Below are 22,182 nucleotides of genomic sequence, written 5' to 3' on the forward strand. Positions count from 1 at the left end.
GCCAATTCAAGAGGAATGAAGTATGGGAATTGGTTCCTAGACCTGGAGGAGTAAATGTCATAGGTACAAAGTGGGTATATAAGAATAAATCTGATGAACAAGGGGTTGTTACTAAAAACAAAGCTAGATTAGTAGCTCAAGGATATACTCAAGTTGAAGGAGTAAACTTTGATGAAACATTTGCTCCTGTAGCTCGCCTTGAGCCCATTAGATTGTTGCTTGGAGTGGCATGTATTATGAAATTCAAACTGTTTCAAATGGATGTAAAAAGTGCCTTCCTGAATGGCTACTTAAATGAAGAAGTATATGTTGAACAGCCTAAAGGATTCACAGATCCAAATCTTCCACAACATGTGTACAGATTGAAGAAAGCCTTCTATAGATTGAAGCAAGATCCCAGGGCTTGGTATGAGAGACTCATAGTGTTCCTCACTAACAATGGATACAGGAAATGAGGTATTGACAAAACTCTATTTATGAAGAATAAAGGAGAGAAGCTCATGGTGGCACAAATATATGTAGACGACATTGTATTTGAAGGGATGTCAAATCAGATGGTTGAACATTTTGTTAGACAAATGCAATCTGAGTTTGGGATGAGTCTTGTTGGAGAGCTGACCTACTTTCTTGGGCTACAAGTCAAACAAATGGAAGACTCTATCTTTCTATCTCAAAGCAAGTATGCCAAGAACATTGTGAAGAAGTTTGACATGGAAAATGCAAGCCATAAAAGGACACCTGCTCCTACTCATGTGAAAATATCCAAAGATGAAAGTGGTGTCAGCGTAGATCAGAGTCTATACCGAAGCATGATAGGTAGTCTGCTATATCTCACAGCTGTGAAAGAATTCTTTAACTTGAATTAACTTTTAATGATAGCAAATTGTGTGATCATCATCCAAATTGGTTGTGCATTGCATTACATGATATATTTGTGTTCTTACTTTGTAATTCATCCCATTCTATTGTTGCATAACCACACATATAAGCCTACATTGAAAATTTCCTTTAAAATAACAATTAAAATGCATTTTATGTCAGTATGTATCAATACATGACCCTTTGCATCGATACATGTAGCCTGTGATTAATCACAAAACAATTCTTGTTCAGTATGCATCGATACATACGAACCATGCATCAATACATGGAAAGCCAAAAACTCTGTGCATCGATACACACGACACCTGCATCGATACATGACTACTTGAGTCAGCCTGTGCATCGATACATACGCATTGAGCATCGATACATATTAGTGTAAAATTCACATGCATCGATACACACGATTCCTGCATCGATACATGATTTGTTAATTTCACCAAAAATCTATGCAACTTACAGTATGCATCGATACACCCTTGTATGTATCAATACACAGAGTTATTTTAAGTCATAACAGCAACTGTTTTTTTAAAGGATATAAATACAGGTTTCAACAGCAGGTGAAAGCGACGAATTCATTGAGCAAAAAGACAATTGAACACAAGATCAAAGAAGTGTTGGAGCAATTGTCAGTGAGCACATAGAAACCTGAAAGAGACTTCATCTTCTTCATCTTCTCAATCACTTCTCTTCAAGAACATTTACACATAACAATTCTTGTTCTTTGGATTAAAGAAGCATTGAGATAACGTTCAGTGGTGTGATCAAGGATCTAGCTGTGGGTTGCAGTGGAACGATCGAGGATCTAGCTGAGTCGAAGATTGAAGGGGGTTTCTAGGAAAAACCTACTGGTTTGTCCTTCAAGAACTGGTGTGTTCTTGAGGGTTTGGGAGTCACATTTGCAGAACAGATTCAGCCGCAGCGTTGCGTTTGGAGATCGGGGGATTTCGCAAGCAGGTCGTGGAACCGGTGAATTGTTTGCAACTTTGTGCAGGAAAATCTTGATCGAGCTCAGATCAAGTGAAGGTTTATACAAGAAGAGGTTCTTGGAGTTTAGAAATTCTGTCTTTGTATCAAAACCTTGTACCAACGGATTCGGCAATAATTGATAATCAAAGTTCTCAATTTCATTTGAAATTGAGAGGGAGACGTACCCACACGCGAGGACGACGTGGGGAACTTCCTTAACAAATCTCTGCGTATCGTACTCTTACCTTAATCTTCTTTACGTTTCAAAACTGTTTTGCAATTCTGTTAGTGTGTGGTGATTGATCATATTTCTGGACAGCAGTGATAATAAAACCTTTAGTCATACTCCATTGCTGTTTATCATCAAACACTCACACACCAACTGTTTGACAAAACGGTTAACTTGATTGTGTTCATTGGAAATAGTATTTGAGGATAAGCGCATTCAATCTGTTAAAATTCTGTGTGTATTATTTCTGTCATTCTCATTAAAATCCAGCAACTGCACTTGCGTGTCCGGCTTTCTAGTAGCGGTTCAGAATAGACGGAAGTCGATTCGGGACCGATCTCTCCGCCATTTTTGAAAACTCTGATTAAACGTTAAATCCGTTAATTTTTAAGAGGTGATCTATTCACCCCCCCCCCTCTCGATCACTAGCCACACCGTCTAACAAGTGGTATCAAAGCGCCGGTTCGCTGGTGCTCTGTGGCTGCCTGTAACAGTATGGATTCTGAACCAAAGGGGGCGTATAATAGAGCGCCTATTTTCAACGGTGAAAATTATGGCTACTGGAAAGACTGCATGCGAGTTCATATAAATTCTGTGGACAGGTTAGTATGGGCTGCCATTGAAAACGGTCCGTTTCAAATTACAATGACTAATGCGGCTGGCGCCATAGTACCTAAACCAGAAGATGATTGGAATGAGAAAGATGAGAAAAAGTGGTCGTGTGATTGGAGAGCTCGAAACATGTTAATTTCAACACTTGGTGTTGATGAGTATTATCGAGTATCACATTGCACGACAGCTAAAGAAATGTGGGACGCTTTAGAAGTTGCCCATGAGGGTACTACTGAAGTAAAACAGTCCCGCATTAACACACTCAATCAAGAATTTGAGCTCTTTCGCATGAAACAAGGAGAATCCATCTCCGACATGCAAAAGAGATTCACCCATCTAACTAACCGATTGAATGCTCTTGGAAAACCTATTTCCAATGAAATTGCTACTAATAAAATTCTCAGGTGTCTTAGCAGGGAGTGGCAACCTAAAGTTACAGCAATCAAGGAAGCCAACGATCTTACAAGACTTACGATTACAACACTGTTTGGAAAGCTGGAAGAACATCAGCAAGCTTTGGAAAGTCTTGAAAAATATGAGAATAAAAGTAAGAAGGAGAAGGAAAAGAAAAGAGACAAAGAGGGAGAGAAGAAGCCAATAGCTCTTGTGGCTTCTAGCTCTAAGTCCTCACGAAAAGAGCAAAGCGACAATGATTCAAGTAGTGACAAAGACTCGGATGATGAGGAAATGGGACTGTTTGTAAGGAGATACAATAGATTCATTCGAAAGAATGGAGTCAAGCATTCCGACAAAAATCTCATGAAGTTTCGAAGACAATCCATAAATTCGAAACAAGAAGAAAACAAGAAGAGTAGAGGAAGAGGATCATGCTTTAATTGTGGTAAATCCGGACACTTTAAAACGGACTGCCCTATGAAGTATAAGGACCAAAGAAAAGACTCACCAAAAGGGTACAGCAAGCAAAGGAGAGTGTATATTGCATGGGAAAGTGATAGTGATTCATCAAGCACACAAAGCTCAAGTGATGATGATGAAGCTGCAAATTTGTGCCTTATGGCTCACTCAAAAATTCAGTCCTACCACAAGAAGAAAAACAATGACAAAAAGGTAAAACAAGCCTACTTCAATAACTTCTCCTCTATGTCTTTTTCGGAATTAAAAATAGCTTTTGAAAAACTGCATAACGAAGCTGTAGATGCTTTTAAACGACTAGCTTCCGACAAACATATCTTCTCTTTTTTGGAAGGTAAAGTAAACAAAGCTGAAATTGATTTAGAAGCATTGAAAACTAGTATTGCAGAAAATTCAAAAACTATTGACATTGACGGATGTAGTAGAGTTAGGTATTGTGACGCTTGTTATGTTTGGCAAAAAGAGGTAAACACTCTTAAGGTCAAACTAGAGAAAGCGCTACAACCTAAAATTACTTATGCCGTTGACCCCAAGTTGTTTAAGAAGTCATTGAATCCTCCATATGCAAAATACTCTTTTATTTTAAAGGATTCAATGAACAAGAAACAACAAACACATCATCATGGTTTATGTCATTATTGTTGTCATGCTGGCCATACCATTGAGAAATGCAAATTTAGGAGATTTCTAGTCCCTAAAGGTATTTATCAATGGAAGCCAAAAGGCAACCATGTTAACACTTACCCTCTTGGACCCAATGAAAATTGGGGACCAACTTCTCTCTTTTGATGTTGTAGGATGAGTGCCTTGCCTCCGTAGATAGAAGGTGGTTTCTTGACAGCGGCTGCTCAAGGCACATGACCGGTGACATATCGCTTTTTATAGATTTCAAGGCAAAGAAAAAGGGATATGTTACTTATGGAGACAACAACAAAGGAGCTATACTCGGCAAAGGTAGTGTAGGTAATCCCTCCACCACTACTATTTCAAATGTCCATTTAGTTGAGGGACTTAAACACAATTTGTTAAGCATAAGTCAACTATGCGACATGGGCTATAAAGTTTCGTTTACAAAAACTTGCTGCATAATTGAACATGCTGAACAAAACATTGTGTTTAAGGGTGTAAGAGTAAACAACATCTATATGCTTGACTTGTTTGATGTACCGTTAACAAATACTAAATGTCTAGTCACCTTGAATGATGATTCTTGGCTTTGGCATAGACGCTTAGCTCATGTTAACTTCGATTTGCTAAACAAGGTTGTATCTAAGGATCTAGTAGTTGGTCTACCAAAATTAAAATTTTCAAAAGACCACCTATGTGACGCGTGCCAAATGGGAAAGCAAACAAGGGTGTCTTTTAAATCTAAAAATGTAATTTCAACTTCACGACCCCTTGAGCTTCTCCATATGGACCTCTTTGGACCTTCTAGGACAAAGAGCCTAGGTGGAAACTACTATGGCTTTGTAATAGTTGATGACTACTCTAGATTCACTTGGACTATATTCCTTCATAGCAAAGATGAAACTTTTTCTGCTTTTAAAAATTTTGCAAATCTGTCCCAAAACAAAATGAATTCCAAAATAGTTACAATTCGTAGCGATCATGGTGGTGAGTTTCAAAATTATCACTTTGAGAAGTTTTGTGACAAGTATGGCATTGAGCATAACTTTTCAGCCCCTCGCACTCCACAACAAAATGGCGTTGTGGAGCGTAAAAATCGTGTTTTAGAGGAGTTGGCAAGAACAATGCTTAATGAGGGTGGATTACCAAAATACTTTTGGGTTGATGCTGTTAGCACAGCCTGTTATGTCCTAAACAGAATCTTAATTCGCCCTATTTTGAACAAAACTCCTTATGAACTTTTGAAAGGAAGAAAACCAAACTTGTCACATCTTCACGTATTCGGTTGTAAATGTTTTGTTTTGAATAACGGTAAGGAAAATATTGGGAAGTTTGATGCAAAAGCGGATGAAGGTATTTTTCTTGGTTACTCAATGTCAAGTAAAGCATATAGAGTGTATAATAAGCGTTTACTTACTGTTGAAGAGTCGGTTCATGTTTCTTTTGATGAATCTTATCCGAAAAATGTCGGAAAAGGTATTTCTTTTGATGACGCAGGTGTATCTACAGAAGACATACTCAAGGAAGCTGTTGAGGAAATTGATCAGTCCAAAACAGCTGCCCTTGAGAAGGAGGAAGATACAAGTCATGAAGAAATTGAGGAAGAAAAGACAGCTGAAGTGAATGATCTTCCAACAGCTTGGAGATCCTCAAAAGACCATCCCATCGACAACATTTTGGGAGACATTTCAAAGGGAGTAATGACCCGGTCTAAGATAAGTAACTTTTGTTCTCACTTCGCGTTTGTTTCACAAGTAGAACCTAAAAATGCCAAAGAGGCCTTGATTGATGAATTTTGGCTAATGGCCATGCAAGAAGAGCTTAATCAATTTAAAAGAAATGACGTTTGGGAACTTGTCCCTCGTCCGCGAGATCATCATATCATAGGCACTAAGTGGGTTTTTAGAAACAAGCTTGATGAAAACGGAGTGATTACTAGGAACAAGGCACGCTTAGTAGCACAAGGATATAACCAAGAGGAGGGCATAGACTATGAGGAAACTTATGCTCCAGTTGCTCGCCTCGAAGCTATACGTCTCTTGCTTGCTTATGCGTGTTCTAAGGATTTTAAGCTTTACCAAATGGACGTAAAGAGTGCCTTTCTTAATGGTGTCATAAATGAAGAAGTATATGTTTCACAACCTCCCGGTTTTGAAAATGCTGAAAATCCAGATCATGTTTACAAATTAAAAAGAGCTTTGTATGGTCTTAAACAAGCCCCTCGGGTTTGGTATGAAAGGCTTAGCAAATTCCTAATTGATCATGGATATTCAAGAGGTAAAGTGGACAATACTCTCTTTATTAAACACAAAGGGAAGCACATTCTTTTAGTTCAAGTTTATGTCGACGACATCATATTTGGTTCAACTAACATACACTTGGTCGAAGAATTTTCTAAGGTTATGCAGGGTGAATTTGAGATGAGTCTAATGGGGGAGCTAAACTACTTCCTAGGACTGCAAATAAAGCAACTTGATGAAGGTACTGCAGTATGTCAAACAAAATACTGCAGAGAACTGCTCAAGCGCTTTGGAATGAATGACTCAAAATCAATCGACACTCCAATGCCTACCAACGGAAATCTAGAAAAGGATGAGCACGGTAAGTGTGTAGATGTCAAAAGATTCAGAGGTATGATCGGATCTCTCTTGTATCTTTCTGCTTCTAGACCTGACATCATGTTTAGTGTTTGTATGTGTGCACGCTATCAATCAAATCCTAAAGAATCGCACCTAAAAGCGGTAAAGCGCATATTTAGATATCTTCATGGAACATCTAAATATGGGCTTTGGTATTCTAAAGGAAGTGATTGTAGCCTAGTAGGGTACTCCGATTCTGATTTTGCTGGCTGCAAATCAGATAGGAAAAGTACAAGCGGTACGTGTCATCTATTTTCAAACTCCTTGGTCAGTTGGCACAGCAAAAAGCAAGTTTCTATGGCTTTGTCAACTGCAGAGGCCGAATACGTTGCAGCCGGTAGTTGTTGCGCTCAGATTTTATGGCTTAAGCAGCAACTACAAGACTTCAACATTCAACTCAAACGTATTCCTATCAAATGTGACAACACTAGTGCCATAAACCTTACTAAAAACCCTGTTTTACACTCACGCACTAAACACATAGAGATTAGACATCATTTCCTTCGCGATCATGTTGAAAAAGAAGACGTTGTCTTTGAGCACGTTGACTCCAAAAATCAGCTTGCTGATATTTTCACTAAACCATTGGCAACGGAACCTTTCTTCAACATACGTCGTGAATTAGGAATCTTAGATCTATCTCATTTGATGTCATAAGCATTTTACATCTTAATTATATTATGCCTCACCGTGTGTGACAAGCACTGTTTTAGATGTCAATTATCCTTCACAAGATCTCTCCAACAGAGGTAATATCAATCCTTTCTACAATTTTCTTATTGATTAGTGATTGTGTTTGTTAGAACAAATATGCTTACTCTAGTTGATGTAAAGTTTGCTTGCATATACTTCCTGTCTATAATGTGTGCTCATTAACAATCTGATTTCTGAGCAAAATTATCATGACATAGTGCAACTGCATAATCATACTGCATTAAAACTCATTAAAAACCAGTTCAGCATCAGTATGTATCGACACATACGAAGCCTGCATCGATACATATGCTCTGAAATTAAATTTTTTGAAAAACTGCTTCAGTATGCATCGATGCATCTATCGCATGTATCGATACACAAGGCAATTGTAAACACTAGGCATCGACGCATCCATCGCATGTATCGATACACATGACAATTTTGAAATACTTGGCATCGACGCATAACTCTCTGCATCGATACTTACTGCTGTCGTCTGAATTAAATGCATTCTTTTTCTCTCTCATGCATCGACACATCAACCAATCATATCATCTCTTATCTCATTACTTCATCTCATCTGCCCTCAAAAACCCCAAAACCAGTGGCTAACCCTAATCCTTCTCATCTTCACTCTCTCACAAACTTGGTAAAACCCTAAATCTCATATCACCATGCCTCCACGCACCATTCCAGCCAGAGCCAAAGGAAAAGGAAAGGGAAAGGAAGCAGCCGGTACGTCTCAGCAACCACCAGATGTTCCTTCAAATGCCTTAGACATTCTTCATCCTGCCATTGCTGCTGAATTTGAGGAATCCTTCAAGGCCAGGTTGGTAATGAAACCTCATATCTTTGATAAAACAGATGCTGTTCATCTGCACCTAAATGAAGTAGTTGAACTGTTACATGCACAAAGACTTGGGTCCTTTCTATCTACAAAAGATGACTATCATGAGGATTTCATCCGGGCCTTTTATGCTGGTTTACAAACTGGTACAGGCTATATGTTCCGGTGTTCTATCGGAGTCAGAACATATACCTTTGAAGCCTGTCATTGGGAAACAGTGTTTCAAATGCCGCTTCCGTCGATGGCTTTCAAGTCCTGGCATGACCTGCATTTTGATCCTGAATTTGACCTGAAGGACTTTACAACTTCTATCCTAAAGATTGATAGACCGTTGAGTGAGGACGAACACGTCACGTCAGGTATGATCAAACAAACTCCGCGTATTCTTCACTGGATCATTACTCACATTCTGCGTCCAACCAACAGTGGCCACTCTCGGTTGGATAGGCCTAGCATACATCTTCTCTACATTCTGCAAAATAAGATTCACTTAAATTGGGCGAACTACTTTGTAAAACGTCTATTTCATGTGCGAGACAGCTCCAAAACTGTGGCTCTAGGGTATGCCTCTCAAGTAATGAAAATTCTCAAGTTTTGGAAAGTTACATTACCTATTGTGCCTCTCCTATCTCCATCTGCAGCTCAAGAATTTGACTATGCCACTCTATCGCATATGGGATATCGATGGGACAAAGACCGCAAATGCTTCTACTTTTTTGAAAGAAAATCCAAAACCAGAATTTACAACTTTGATGTGCCTTCTGAACGCATCCATGTTGCTGAAGAACAACCTGATGAAGAAATGCAGGATGCGCCTGAAACAGATGTGCCTCAAGCTGAGGCCAACACTGGTTGGGGTGAGTGGGTGCCACGAAGGTGGTCTCCCACCAACTACGTACCTGAACCTACAGCCCCTCCATTCGCCGGTGGTACTTCATCCTCAACACCAAATGCGGACATCACTCACATGCTTCAACAGATGGAAATCGTCAACAAAGAACGCCATGAAGAAGCACGGTACTGGCATGTTCAACAAACTGAATGGCACAACGAGCATCGGGACTGGCATGATGAGCATACACGGATGTATCACAATCAACACGCTTGGCACCAAGACTTGGTAAAATGGCATCAGGTGTTCTACAACGAAATGTCCGGCTTTATGGATGATTGTCGTGAAAATCCTGGGATCATGGGCCAAAATCCAGACACAATGCCTCCTCCTCCGCCTCCGCCAAGCTACCGAGATCCTGACAGACATGATGAGGAGTCCTGTGGTGGCAACAATCCAAATTAACCAATCACCCTTTCATCTCACTGCATTTCATTTCATATTGCTCATGTTTTATTTTGTTGCACATTATATGGTTTCGCTTATGTAACTCTTAAACTTGTTCGCACACTTAAAATGCTTTTCAATTTCTGTTTACCCCTATTTGTTATTGCCCTTACTGTTTGAATGATTCTTTGTGAATGATTCTTTAACTTGCAGCTTCTTTCTTTGTGATTGATAGCCTATTATCCATTTTGCCATGCCCTGCTTCACTTTCTGCTTGATAACTATGGTTCTTCCTCTTTTTGATGTTGACAAAGGGGGAGAAAAATGCAGATATGCACAAACTCAGGGGGAGTATCACACATCTTGCCAAGAATTTGCCATCATCAAAAAGGGGGAGTTTGTGAAAGAATTCTTTAACTTGAATTAACTTTTAATGATAGCAAATTGTGTGATCATCATCCAAATTGGTTGTGCATTGCATTACATGATATATTTGTGTTCTTACTTTGTAATTCATCCCATTCTATTGTTGCATAACCACACATATAAGCCTACATTGAAAATTTCCTTTAAAATAACAATTAAAATGCATTTTATGTCAGTATGTATCAATACATGACCCTTTGCATCGATACATGTAGCCTGTGATTAATCACAAAACAATTCTTGTTCAGTATGCATCGATACATACGAACCATGCATCAATACATGGAAAGCCAAAAACTCTGTGCATCGATACACACGACACCTGCATCGATACATGACTACTTGAGTCAGCCTGTGCATCGATACATACGCATTGAGCATCGATACATATTAGTGTAAAATTCACATGCATCGATACACACGATTCCTGCATCGATACATGATTTGTTAATTTCACCAAAAATCTATGCAACTTACAGTATGCATCGATACACCCTTGTATGTATCAATACACAGAGTTATTTTAAGTCATAACAGCAACTGTTTTTTTAAAGGATATAAATACAGGTTTCAACAGCAGGTGAAAGCGACGAATTCATTGAGCAAAAAGACAATTGAACACAAGATCAAAGAAGTGTTGGAGCAATTGTCAGTGAGCACATAGAAACCTGAAAGAGACTTCATCTTCTTCATCTTCTCAATCACTTCTCTTCAAGAACATTTACACATAACAATTCTTGTTCTTTGGATTAAAGAAGCATTGAGATAACGTTCAGTGGTGTGATCAAGGATCTAGCTGTGGGTTGCAATGGAACGATCGAGGATCTAGCTGAGTCGAAGATTGAAGGGGGTTTCTAGGAAAAACCTACTGGTTTGTCCTTCAAGAACTGGTGTGTTCTTGAGGGTTTGGGAGTCACATTTGCAGAACAGATTCAGCCGCAGCGTTGCGTTTGGAGATCGGGGGATTTCGCAAGCAGGTCGTGGAACCGGTGAATTGTTTGCAACTTTGTGCAGGAAAATCTTGATCGAGCTCAGATCAAGTGAAGGTTTATACAAGAAGAGGTTCTTGGAGTTTAGAAATTCTGTCTTTGTATCAAAACCTTGTACCAACGGATTCGGCAATAATTGATAATCAAAGTTCTCAATTTCATTTGAAATTGAGAGGGAGACGTACCCACACGCGAGGACGACGTGGGGAACTTCCTTAACAAATCTCTGCGTATCGTACTCTTACCTTAATCTTCTTTACGTTTCAAAACTGTTTTGCAATTCTGTTAGTGTGTGGTGATTGATCATATTTCTGGACAGCAGTGATAATAAAACCTTTAGTCATACTCCATTGCTGTTTATCATCAAACACTCACACACCAACTGTTTGACAAAACGGTTAACTTGATTGTGTTCATTGGAAATAGTATTTGAGGATAAGCGCATTCAATCTGTTAAAATTCTGTGTGTATTATTTCTGTCATTCTCATTAAAATCCAGCAACTGCACTTGCGTGTCCGGCTTTCTAGTAGCGGTTCAGAATAGACGGAAGTCGATTCGGGACCGATCTCTCCGCCATTTTTGAAAACTCTGATTAAACGTTAAATCCGTTAATTTTTAAGAGGTGATCTATTCACCCCCCCCCCCCCCCGCCCTCTCGATCACTAGCCACACCGTCTAACAACAGCAAGCAGACCTGACATTGCATTTGCTGTAGGTGTTTGTGCTAGGTATCAAGCTGAACCAAAAGTCAGTCACATAAACCAAGTAAAGAGAATACTGAAATATGTCAATGGCACCAGTGACTATGGGATGTTGTATACTCATGGATCTGGATCTATGCTGACTGGTTACTGTGATGCTGGTTGGGATGGAAGTGTTGATGATAGGAAGAGCACATCTGGAGGATGTTTCTTTTTGGGGAACAATTTGATTTCATGGTTCAGCAAGAAACAAAACTGTGTATCTCTATCCACTGCTGAAGCTGAATACACAGCAGCTGGGAGTAGCTGTTCTCAACTGGTTTGGATGAAGCAAATGTTGTCTAAATACAATGTCACACAAGAAGTCATGACATTATACTGTGACAACCTGAGTGCTATAAATATTTCCAAAAATCCTATTCAGCATAGTAGGACAAAGCACATTGACATTCGTCATCACTTCATTAGAGAACTTGTTGAAGAGAAGATCATAGCTCTGGAGCATGTTACTACTGAAAAGCAATTAGCTGACATTTTTACTAAAGCTTTGGATGCCAATCAATTTGAATGTTTAAGGGAGAAGTTGGGGATCTGTGTTCATGAGAACCTATAGCAAGCAAAGGAGTTTGTGGTTAATATCCCAGAGGATATTTCTGGCTGTGTGAGGTGTGCTGTGAAGACTGTGTGGCTGTTGTGACTGATATTTGACTGATATTTTGGAAGCTGTTCTGGTGCTGATGTTTGGATGCTGAAGTTTTTTTGTTATTTTTGAAAATGTGTAATTTGTGGCAGTCCTCATTGATGCCTGTTTGTAATATTTTGGGCTCTTGATGAGTTCCTTGGATTTGTTCACTATCCCAGCTATCATAGTTGTGAATGATGATGGTTTGTACTGCCTAACTATTATGTTTTAACATGTTTATTGTTATAACATCTGATCTGACATTCTCTGATAGACTAATTGACATTTATTTTGTCTAATTGGTCACCTTTGGTCAATTTTGACTAAAAAGGGGGAGAAGTGTTGATGTGGAAGCAGTTGTGGAGTTGTGAGATGTATGTAGGAGTTGTGAGATGTATGTAGCTGGACTGAAGGACAGCTATTATTGAAGGAAGTAAACAGGTGTTAAAACAGAATGTTATTCTGTTTACAGATGTCAAAGGGGATGTCTGATATGGTGCACAGGTGTTGATGTTGAAGCAGATGTCAGAATGACATTCTGGCTGGTACAGGTGTTGTGGTTACAGTAGTTGTTATGTTCATGGAAGTTGTCTGATATGGTGAACAGGTGTTGATGTTGAAGCAAATGTCAGAATGATATTCTGGCTGGTACAGGTGTTGTGGTTATAGTAGCTGTTATGTTCATGGAATATGTTTGATGTGTGCACAGATTTAGGGGGAGAAGGAGTACCCTTGTGCATTTGTGTGTCTTACTAGTTGCATCCATAACTAGTAATTCTATTTCTGTTGCACAAATTTAGGGGGAGGAGAAGTACCCTTGTGCATGTGTATTACTAGTAGCTATAGCTAGTAATTGTGTTGCTTCTGCTGCTGTTTAAACTGTTGTTTAACTGCTGATAGTTTTCTTGTGAACAAAAAGGACAGATATATGTTTTAGCCAAAATTTATCAAAGGGGGAGTTTGTTGGTTCTAAGTGTTGGCAGCAATTTTGGTAAAACAAAGAGAGTTCACAAGATGTTATGTGTGATGTCTTAACATAAGATATCCTTTGTACCTGCTGGAGTTTAAGAAACATAACCATGCAGGATTGTTTCAGAATGTCATACACAAGGTCATGGCATCTGATATGTGTGTACCTGCTGGAGTTCAAATGGAAGACATGACCATGCAGAATTGTTTCAAGATGTCATACACAATGTCATGGCATCTGATATGGTTGTACCTGCTAGAAGTTATAAATGGAATTATGGAATTATGCAGGAATTGTTCCAGGATGTCAGACCCGATGTCATGACATCCTGTACACAGAACATTCAGTAGGAATGTCTGGTGTTTTGTGATTGCATAATTAATGGCAATCTATGTATGATTGAAGATCCGATTAGCTGGCGCATTCAATCATGGATTACAACCTGATTTACTTATTTTCCAAGAAGATCTAACCAGCTGTTATGAAAAGATTTAATTGGAAAATAGATTTAGGGTTTTCAAGATGTCCAAGCCCAGCTGAAAGCTTCTATAAAAAGGGACTTAGAAAACCTGTTTTAAAACACAACCAATACTGAGCGAAATATAGAGAGAGAGCTAGGGTTTGTGTCTGTTTAGTCGTAAGACTTGTAAGCCATTCAAGTCATCTTTTGATGATTGAATTGGACTGATTTGTGGTTGTAATTTGTCACTCTAAAGCTGTTAAGCAAGAGTGTGTGTTTACTTGATCAAAGCTATGAAGCAAGATCAAGTGTGTGTCTACTTGATCAAAGTTGTGAAGCAAGATCAAGTGTGTGTCTTCTTGATTGAAATTGTGAAGTAAAATCAAGAGTATGTTATTGAAAAGTGTTTTCTTTTCTCAAGGGATTGTTGTTTAAGATCACATGTGTGATTGTAGGGAAGTGAGTGGGTTCTCATATCTAAGAGTGCTTAGGTAGAAATTGCACGGGTAGAGATTAGGTGAGAAAGACTGTAACTTGTTGAAGTGTACGGAGAGTCTTTAAACTGATTCTATTTTAGTGGATTTCCTTCCGTGCTTGGTAGCCCCTAGACGTAGGTGAGTTGCACCGAACTGGGTTAACAATTGCTTGTGTCTTTTGCTTTACCATTCTGTATCTTTATCCTGTTTGTGTTAACAGATATTAGTGTCGTGACATTATCTTCGACATCTTATATCTGATACCAGAATTTCAAAGTGCATCAAAATGGAGTCAACATTTGACTTCATGGACTCTTCTTTGACTCAGCGCTCTTGGGCCTTTGTTAAGTAGGCTGCACATTTTCTTCTCCTCGCCCCCCCCCCCCCCCTTTATTTTCTAATCCTCTTTTGTTTTGGTTTTTATTTATTTATTACTTATCTTTTATGTCAGTTTAGTGGGCCTTAAGCCCATTATTATTTGCTTTTACTCTTATATACCTCATGTTATTAATGCACCCCTCCCTTTACTTTTGTTTTAGAATATTATTTGTTTGCTTAATAGTTATTAATTAACTTAATTAATTAAATAAAGTAATAATTAAAATTAATATTTTATAAATTAAAACATTTGATCAACATCTTTTGAAGATCAAATTGAAAACCATTTCACCATCAAAAAACTATTTTCAAAACAACACGAATCAAACACTTGATCAATGTCATCAAGCTTTTTTCCGCCAAACCAAAAACGTTTCGAAAGCTTTTTCGCAATAAATTAAATCGGTTGAAAATGATTGTTTTGGACATAATATCCTCTCTTTTCCTCGAGTATTTAAATGTTAGTTGTAATTAGTTTTATGTTTGAATACTTATCTTCCGTTAGAAACACGTTAATTAAACGAATCTAGTTCTTTCTTTAGTGGATGACTAATGATTCGTTTGGATGTAATATCCTCTCTTTTCCCATGTATTTGAGTGCTAGCCGTAATTACCTTGTTGTTCAAATACTTGTCTTCCGTTAAAGATTTATGACTTAATTCGCCTCACAAATTTCATAACTCAATTTGGATGAAAAATGATTGGTCTAGAAGTAATATCATTTCTTTTCCCCGACTATTTGAATGTTAGCCGTAATTAGCTTGTTTTTTAAATCACCCGTCTTCCACATAAAAACAACTCGACCAATCTAAATATCTTTTCTCGCCTCCGCGTGACATCAAACTTTTTCATAAACAAATAATCCATTCTACCGCGATACGAACACACGCCTAAGCATCTCATGTGCGAACATACAAGCAACGTTTAATCGCTAGAATGTGACATAAACATCGATCATTAAAATCAACCAACACATACATGATTTTCTATCCAAAACTATGTAACTTTGAATTTCTCATCGCACTTGAGGATACGTAGGAGCGAGATTCAACATTTCGTCAAACACCCTAATAAAAAACTTATTTTTAGTTATTTTCTTTTTCCTTTTAAACTTTAAATAACTAGAAGAAGTCAAATAACATTACACTAACACTTATTCGTAAAATTAACTAAATGGTTCCCGTTGAGTACAACAGATGTGAGTGGTGCTAATACATTCCCCTCACATAACCGACTCTCGAACCTAAATTTGATTGCGATGAACATTTTCTTTTTTCTTTAAGGGTTTTATAGATATTTTTTCTTTTCTTTTGAAATAAATAAAGTTCGTTGGCGACTCTTTTATTATTTCGAGCGTGTGAGCGTCTATGGTATTTTTCGCGTTGCGACAACTGACGACTTTGTTGAGGAGACATTCGCTAGGGAGTCAAGCCTCGTTTAATTAACTTTGCGAAGAATGTTAGTTTTGTTTATTCGCTTTCTTCTAACGTTCTTTTTATCTCTTATGTGTTATTATTGTCATTTACCTATGTGTTGTATGGTTCTCATGTGTTGTGATCTGAAAACTCTAGATTGTTTGAACACATTAGGAGAAAGATTGTGTAACCGAGTCTAGAAAGAAAATTAAACTTAAGATTGATTATAGAACGTTCGGCTTAAGTCGCTGATGAATAATATTAAATGAGTATTTTAAAAACCAACATATTTCACAATCCACAATGTTGCTCTGTCGCTTGTGCTACTACTACATTAGTAAATAATCACAATCATAATCTTAGTCAAACTTAGATTTTTATTTAATTTTTAGTTAATAAATGTATTATTTAAAATTGATTCTAAACTATGATTGATTTTTTTGTAATTAATATCTAATATTACAAGTTTACATTTATAAATAATTAAGTTTCCGTATATGGCACATGTTTAAGAACTAGTTATGTTATAAATTTGTTTCCAAATGTTTCTGCTTCCCGCTTTATTTAAACTTAAAATCCAAGCTAGAAAAACTCAACGTTCATTCTTCTTTCTGCGAATTTGGAAATTATAAGAAACCCACAAAACTCTTCTCAATCGGTTCATCTGCGATCCTCTTCGTCTTTCAATTTTTCTGTGAATCGCAAACCCAGCAAACACTTCCTCATTGCAAATCCTTCTTCAATCGATTGTCTTTTTAGAGTTTGGGGGTTCTTCTTTGAGGTACGTTTCATTCTTGATCTACACCTCTTGTTCTTGTTTTGAGGAAGAATATGGTAACAATCTCAAGAAAGCCATGATATTGGATTACTTGTTGTTGACAAATTTCTCGCTCTTATTTTCTTACTCTGATCATGCATGTCATTTCATTTCTCTTTCAGGTTATTGAGCGTGATATTCAAATTCTGGAAAGGTTCGTCTTCAATTTCGATTCTCTTTATTTAGCTCGATTATTGCCTTGAGAATTTATTGTTTTGAATTTTCTTTCTGCATCAATATTTACATGTAGTTATTAAAGAGACTTTCAGAACCAATCAACATTATACACTTAAATAAATAGTGAAGTAAGAGCAATGATATGTGAACATCTTATCGACATAAACATTATCTCCTTTAATAACTAATTTGTTTTTAATATTGATTGTTTATCTAACTCCCTGTTAATAATTCAATCATTCCTTTACTTATTTACTTGCACTAATTTACAATTACTTCTTTATTTGATAAATAATTTATTCAAATCTTCATTTTTTTTATATAGACCATGGATATTGATGCATCATGCTCCACATCCGAAGCTTCCAAAACCATAAAAAATGTCGTAATTAACAATCACGCAGAACTGCTTGATATACGGGTGCAACCTCCCAACACGGTCATTTGTGTACAAAAAAGAGGTCTTGTGTCGAGATTAACCTATGATGCCAGAGAATTTGGGAAGAATTTTGGATTTGAGGTTATTATCCTCCCAAAAGATCCAACTATATTGGACCAAGACGAAGGGTGTGACAGTTCGGATGAAATAGTGGATTACTCCACTTATCAATCAAAAATATGAGTGTTAGTTTGTTTGTGTTTTACTCTATATTTAACTAGGAAAAACCAATGCATATCAATCCAATAAATGAGTATTACTTTTTTTGTGTTTTACTTTATACTTAACTACTAAAAAATTCTAGCCTAAGTACTACTTTGATAAGCGCATTTGTTCACATATCTACTTTTAATATATAAAAGTTAATTACTACCATAATTACTTAATTATCCTAATTACAATCCATAATACAGTTAATTTCATGTTCCTATAAATAATTTCGTATTAAACTCTATTTAATAAAAGAAAATTAAAATCTCTATTAAACAATGGTTAACTTATTTATAAAAGAAAATTAAAATGAATGGTTTATTTAACTGAAACATTGAATATTTTTTATTTTTGAATTTTAAGATTCATTTTCATAACCTTGGATTTTCAATACATTTTATTATGCATTAAAGATAAATAAATATGAGTTTGACAAAACAAAAAAAAAATAATGACAATTCACTTTAAGTAAAATATTATAACTTGAATCTTTAAAATGAATTTTAAAATCACTGTCGACTAAAAGATATATATATAAATATTCATATAGATCGATCTAATCAGAAATAGAACAAATATTTATACTTAATATTAGATAAATTGATTTTTTCAATATACCTTCTTCAAAATTATGTCATTGGATAATATACCTTCTTCAAATTGTATATACAAATATAAATATTTGTTCTATTTCTGATTAGATACAAATATAAAATATATACAAATATTCATATAGATCGATCTAAAAGATATATATACAAATATTCATATAGATCGATCTAATTAGAAATATAAAATTAGTATATATTATATTTTAATTTTTTTAAAATAAATTATTGCACTTGCGCGACCCGTGCGAACGCACGGGTCCTTTACTAGTTTTATAAAAAGTAATAAAAATTAAAATATAAATTAGTAAACATGATTTATTTGGTTAGACAATAACATAATTTTGTTATTAAAAACAAAGTTGTTAAAAAAGATGCCATAAAAAAATATAATTGTAAAAATTTATATATTTAGGAATAATTTATCTATTTCACGAAAGAAATAATTATTTGTAAAGATAAAAAATAAATAGTGTGATACGAAATCATATTTTAATTGTACTAAATAAAATGTAATTTATAAATTGAAAAAATATATTAAGATTATGATTAATAATTTATTAAATTAAATTCATAATCTAATTTTAATAATAGAGGACAAAAGAAAGTATTAAAATTATAGACATTTATAAAAAAAAAACTAATTATAGATCTTTATAAAAAATATTTCTTATCAATTTATAAATTACACACATTTTTCCTATATACATTTATGCAATATACTCCCTCCGGTCTCATATGTAAGCAAAAAAACAAAATTTGGAGTCTCAAATATAAGCAAAAATTAATTACAATGGTTACAATTAAATATACCATTCCAATTTTAACCTCAAATTTAGTTTTTCAATATTCATGTTTATTCCTATAATAACTCCACTTTTTACACTTCCAAAAGAGCATTTATTCTGAAACGTTGCATTTGTTATCATTGGCTTTTGAAAAGTCATATCCTATTATAAATGGTGCAGTATCATCTTGTACAAAACTCCATGAGTCTTGTTCTTCCTTTTTTTTTTTATACGCTAAAAATGGCAAACTCACGTCATTTAGCTAATGAGTTTCCATCTTTTGATTTAGGTATCGAAGACAATAAAGTTCCTGAAACAATTCAAACTCCAACAAATGAAAGTGCAGAAAATATCACTCCAAAGAATGAAAGTGAAAATATATAACCACTAAATGACTAACCATTAAATGGTATTAATAAAAATTGACTAACCATTAAATGGTTATAATAAAAATATTAATTTATTTCTAAATTAATAAATAAGGGTAAATATGGAAAAAATGTATATTTTCCATTACTTAAATGATATATAGCCACTTTCTTAAAGGGTGAGCTTTTTTTTCTTTGCTTACATATGAGACCGGAGGGAGTATGCTTTACTCTGTACCTTATTTAAACATTTATGTTGAAACAATTTCTTATGAATGCATGAGAAATATTTGCATGGTATTTAGATCATTGTTTGCTTTTAAATTAAATTTGTAGTTAATCACTACAAGAAAAACTCCCCCCTGCCACATGATTATCACGTGGCAAAGGTGAAAATCACTTCACTAGTCAAAAATAGCGACGTGTTGATTCACGTCGCTGGAACGCGTGTGGCAACTTTTTGTGACGTGATAAACACGTCGCTAATTTGCCAAAGGCAAATCACGTCGCAACATTGTGAATTAACTTCCTTCTGCGCTTAAACTTTGCCACGTGATATTCATGACACAACTTTGCCACATGAATATCACGTCACAACATTTGAAAATGGATGGTATGTTGCCACATGAAAATCACGTGGCAAATTACCCACGTGATTTACACTTCACAACTTAAAAACAAAATTAAAATAAAAGATAAAATATATTGTTATTATTAAATTATATTATTAATAAAAGATAAAATAATTAATAAATAATAAAATATAGAATAATTAATAATTAAGTGAAATATTTTTAAATTAAAATTACACATATGAAAATGTATTATAAAAATAGCAAAGTAATTATTTATACAAAAATTAATATTTAAAACTAAATAAATATTACACATCAAATTCGTCGTCATCTTCATCGTCTTCAGTTGTTCTTTGATTTTGATTTCTACTCATGGACTGCATAAATTGTCTCATTTGCTCCTCCATATCGTGTTGTCTTTTTTTCATTTCCTCTAATTCGGCCTTTAACGCCGCCTCACGCTCCGCCGTCTCTCGTCTAGCCTCTGTTAGAGCCAGTTGCCTCACCGTTTCCATCATTTCAGGTGTCAATTGTGTTGGACGGGACGTTCCTTCCCCACTTGCAACTCTATCAAATAAAGTTCTATCTCCGGTTCTGTAGTTGCCAGCCAAAGGACCAACACCAAAAAAACACCCATTACGTCCCTTCCCTCCAGTGACTAAGCTCCAAATATACATATCCACGCGTGGATCAAGCGGATTAGAACCAACAGGTGTATATTGAGGATTTTCAACTAGAAATTGTGTGAGCAATCTTTGATACTCCTCCTACACATACAACAAATAAAATAATTAGATACAGTTGTGACATGAAAAGAATCCCACATATATTGTTGCCACATGAAATTCATGCCACAAACATTATTACCACGTGAAATTCACGCCACAAAATTGATAGAATTTTAACAAAAAAAAATAAAATAGAAACAACTTACTATAGTTCTTCTCGACCGATCATCAACCAAATCCCCCGATTTTTTTGTACGGGTCTTCACAAACAACTCATTAAGTCGGGGGGGTCTTCCTTGTGCCTTAGTCTGATTAATATAAATAAATTTAATTAAACACATAATAAATCAAAATATAATTTTAAACCGTAGTTATAATTTTTACCATCCGTTTTGCATGTTCTCCAATGCTTATACTTCCTGTAGCATTAAGGCAACCCCCCCTTTCGGATGCTCTCATGTCTTTTGCTTTTTGAGATTTAGCTTTAAAATTATCGGTAGCCCAATAGGCAAGAAGTTCGTCAAATACTTCCTTGCCTATCCAGTTGGGACGAATATTTCGTTCTTCCCAATCAAGTCTGACACGCCTAAGCATGTCAGAAAGTCGGACAGATGTTCTTCCCCGATAATTTTTTCTAATCATATATTCATCCATTACATTCCACGTACACTTTTCCTACAATGTTGTATGACATTCAAAAAAATTGTTAGATAAGTGTTAGATAATATATTACAATAAAATAACTAATTAAAATAACAACAATAAAATTTATTTTACCTTAAATTTATCAAACCATTCATCTTTCTCATCCTTGGAAAGTTCTTTGAATGACTTCCAAGCTTTTTTATACATTTGTTGAATCACATGTTTTACACACTGTGCAGCTGGCCTACTCGGAGAGAAACTAAACAACAATTTGAATAAGTGTTAATTATAAACATGGAAACATGGAAACATGTATACTAAATAAAATTTATAAATTAGATACTTACGATTTTCCACATGGCTCAATAAAATATCTGCCATCAATCATCTCATACTCTGTGGGATTTGCAGTTGGTTGCTCTAAAACATGGTCATCCTGCTGCTCCTGGTCATCCTGCTCCTCCTGCTCCTCAGGCACGAGTATATCTGTGGCACGTGGTGGGTGTGGGATGCGAGATCCCCCATGATGCGTGGATGATGAGGGCATGTGTGTGGTAGGTGGGGTGTGGGACCTCGAAAGCGTGGATGATGATGGTGTGTTTGTGGGATGCTGGGACGACAGAGGTACCTGTGTGGGATCTGGAAAGATCCCAGACTGCATGAAGGGTGGGGG

The 22,182-nt window shown here is 36.0% G+C and overlaps 1 protein-coding gene across 1 annotated transcript; it reads right to left on the reverse strand.

The window, feature by feature from the left end:
* Window positions 1–20,444: 20,444 nt before the first annotated feature.
* On the reverse strand, window positions 20,445–21,866 carry LOC127129419 (uncharacterized). The gene is made up of 4 exons (XM_051058607.1): window positions 21,642–21,866; window positions 21,249–21,539; window positions 21,071–21,172; window positions 20,445–20,903 (listed from the first exon to the last, which is right to left on the reverse strand). Exons 1-4 carry the CDS (start codon window positions 21,714–21,716, stop codon window positions 20,445–20,447), a joined length of 927 nt encoding a protein of 308 aa, XP_050914564.1. The 5' UTR covers window positions 21,717–21,866.
* Window positions 21,867–22,182: the final 316 nt, after the last annotated feature.

Source organism: Lathyrus oleraceus, chromosome 3, assembly GCF_024323335.1.
Source record: "Lathyrus oleraceus cultivar Zhongwan6 chromosome 3, CAAS_Psat_ZW6_1.0, whole genome shotgun sequence".
Classification (NCBI taxonomy): Eukaryota; Viridiplantae; Streptophyta; class Magnoliopsida; order Fabales; family Fabaceae; genus Lathyrus; species Lathyrus oleraceus.

Coding starts and splice junctions, on each gene's coding strand:
- LOC127129419 (XM_051058607.1), bottom strand. CDS start 21,716: ATGTATAAAAAAGCTTGGAAGTCATTCAAAGAACTTTCCAAGGATGAG. Junction 21,173..21,248: donor GAGAACATGCAAAACGGATG/GTAAAAATTATA, acceptor TATATTAATCAG/ACTAAGGCACAAGGAAGACC. Junction 20,904..21,070: donor ATCGGTCGAGAAGAACTATA/GTAAGTTGTTTC, acceptor TTGTATGTGTAG/GAGGAGTATCAAAGATTGCT.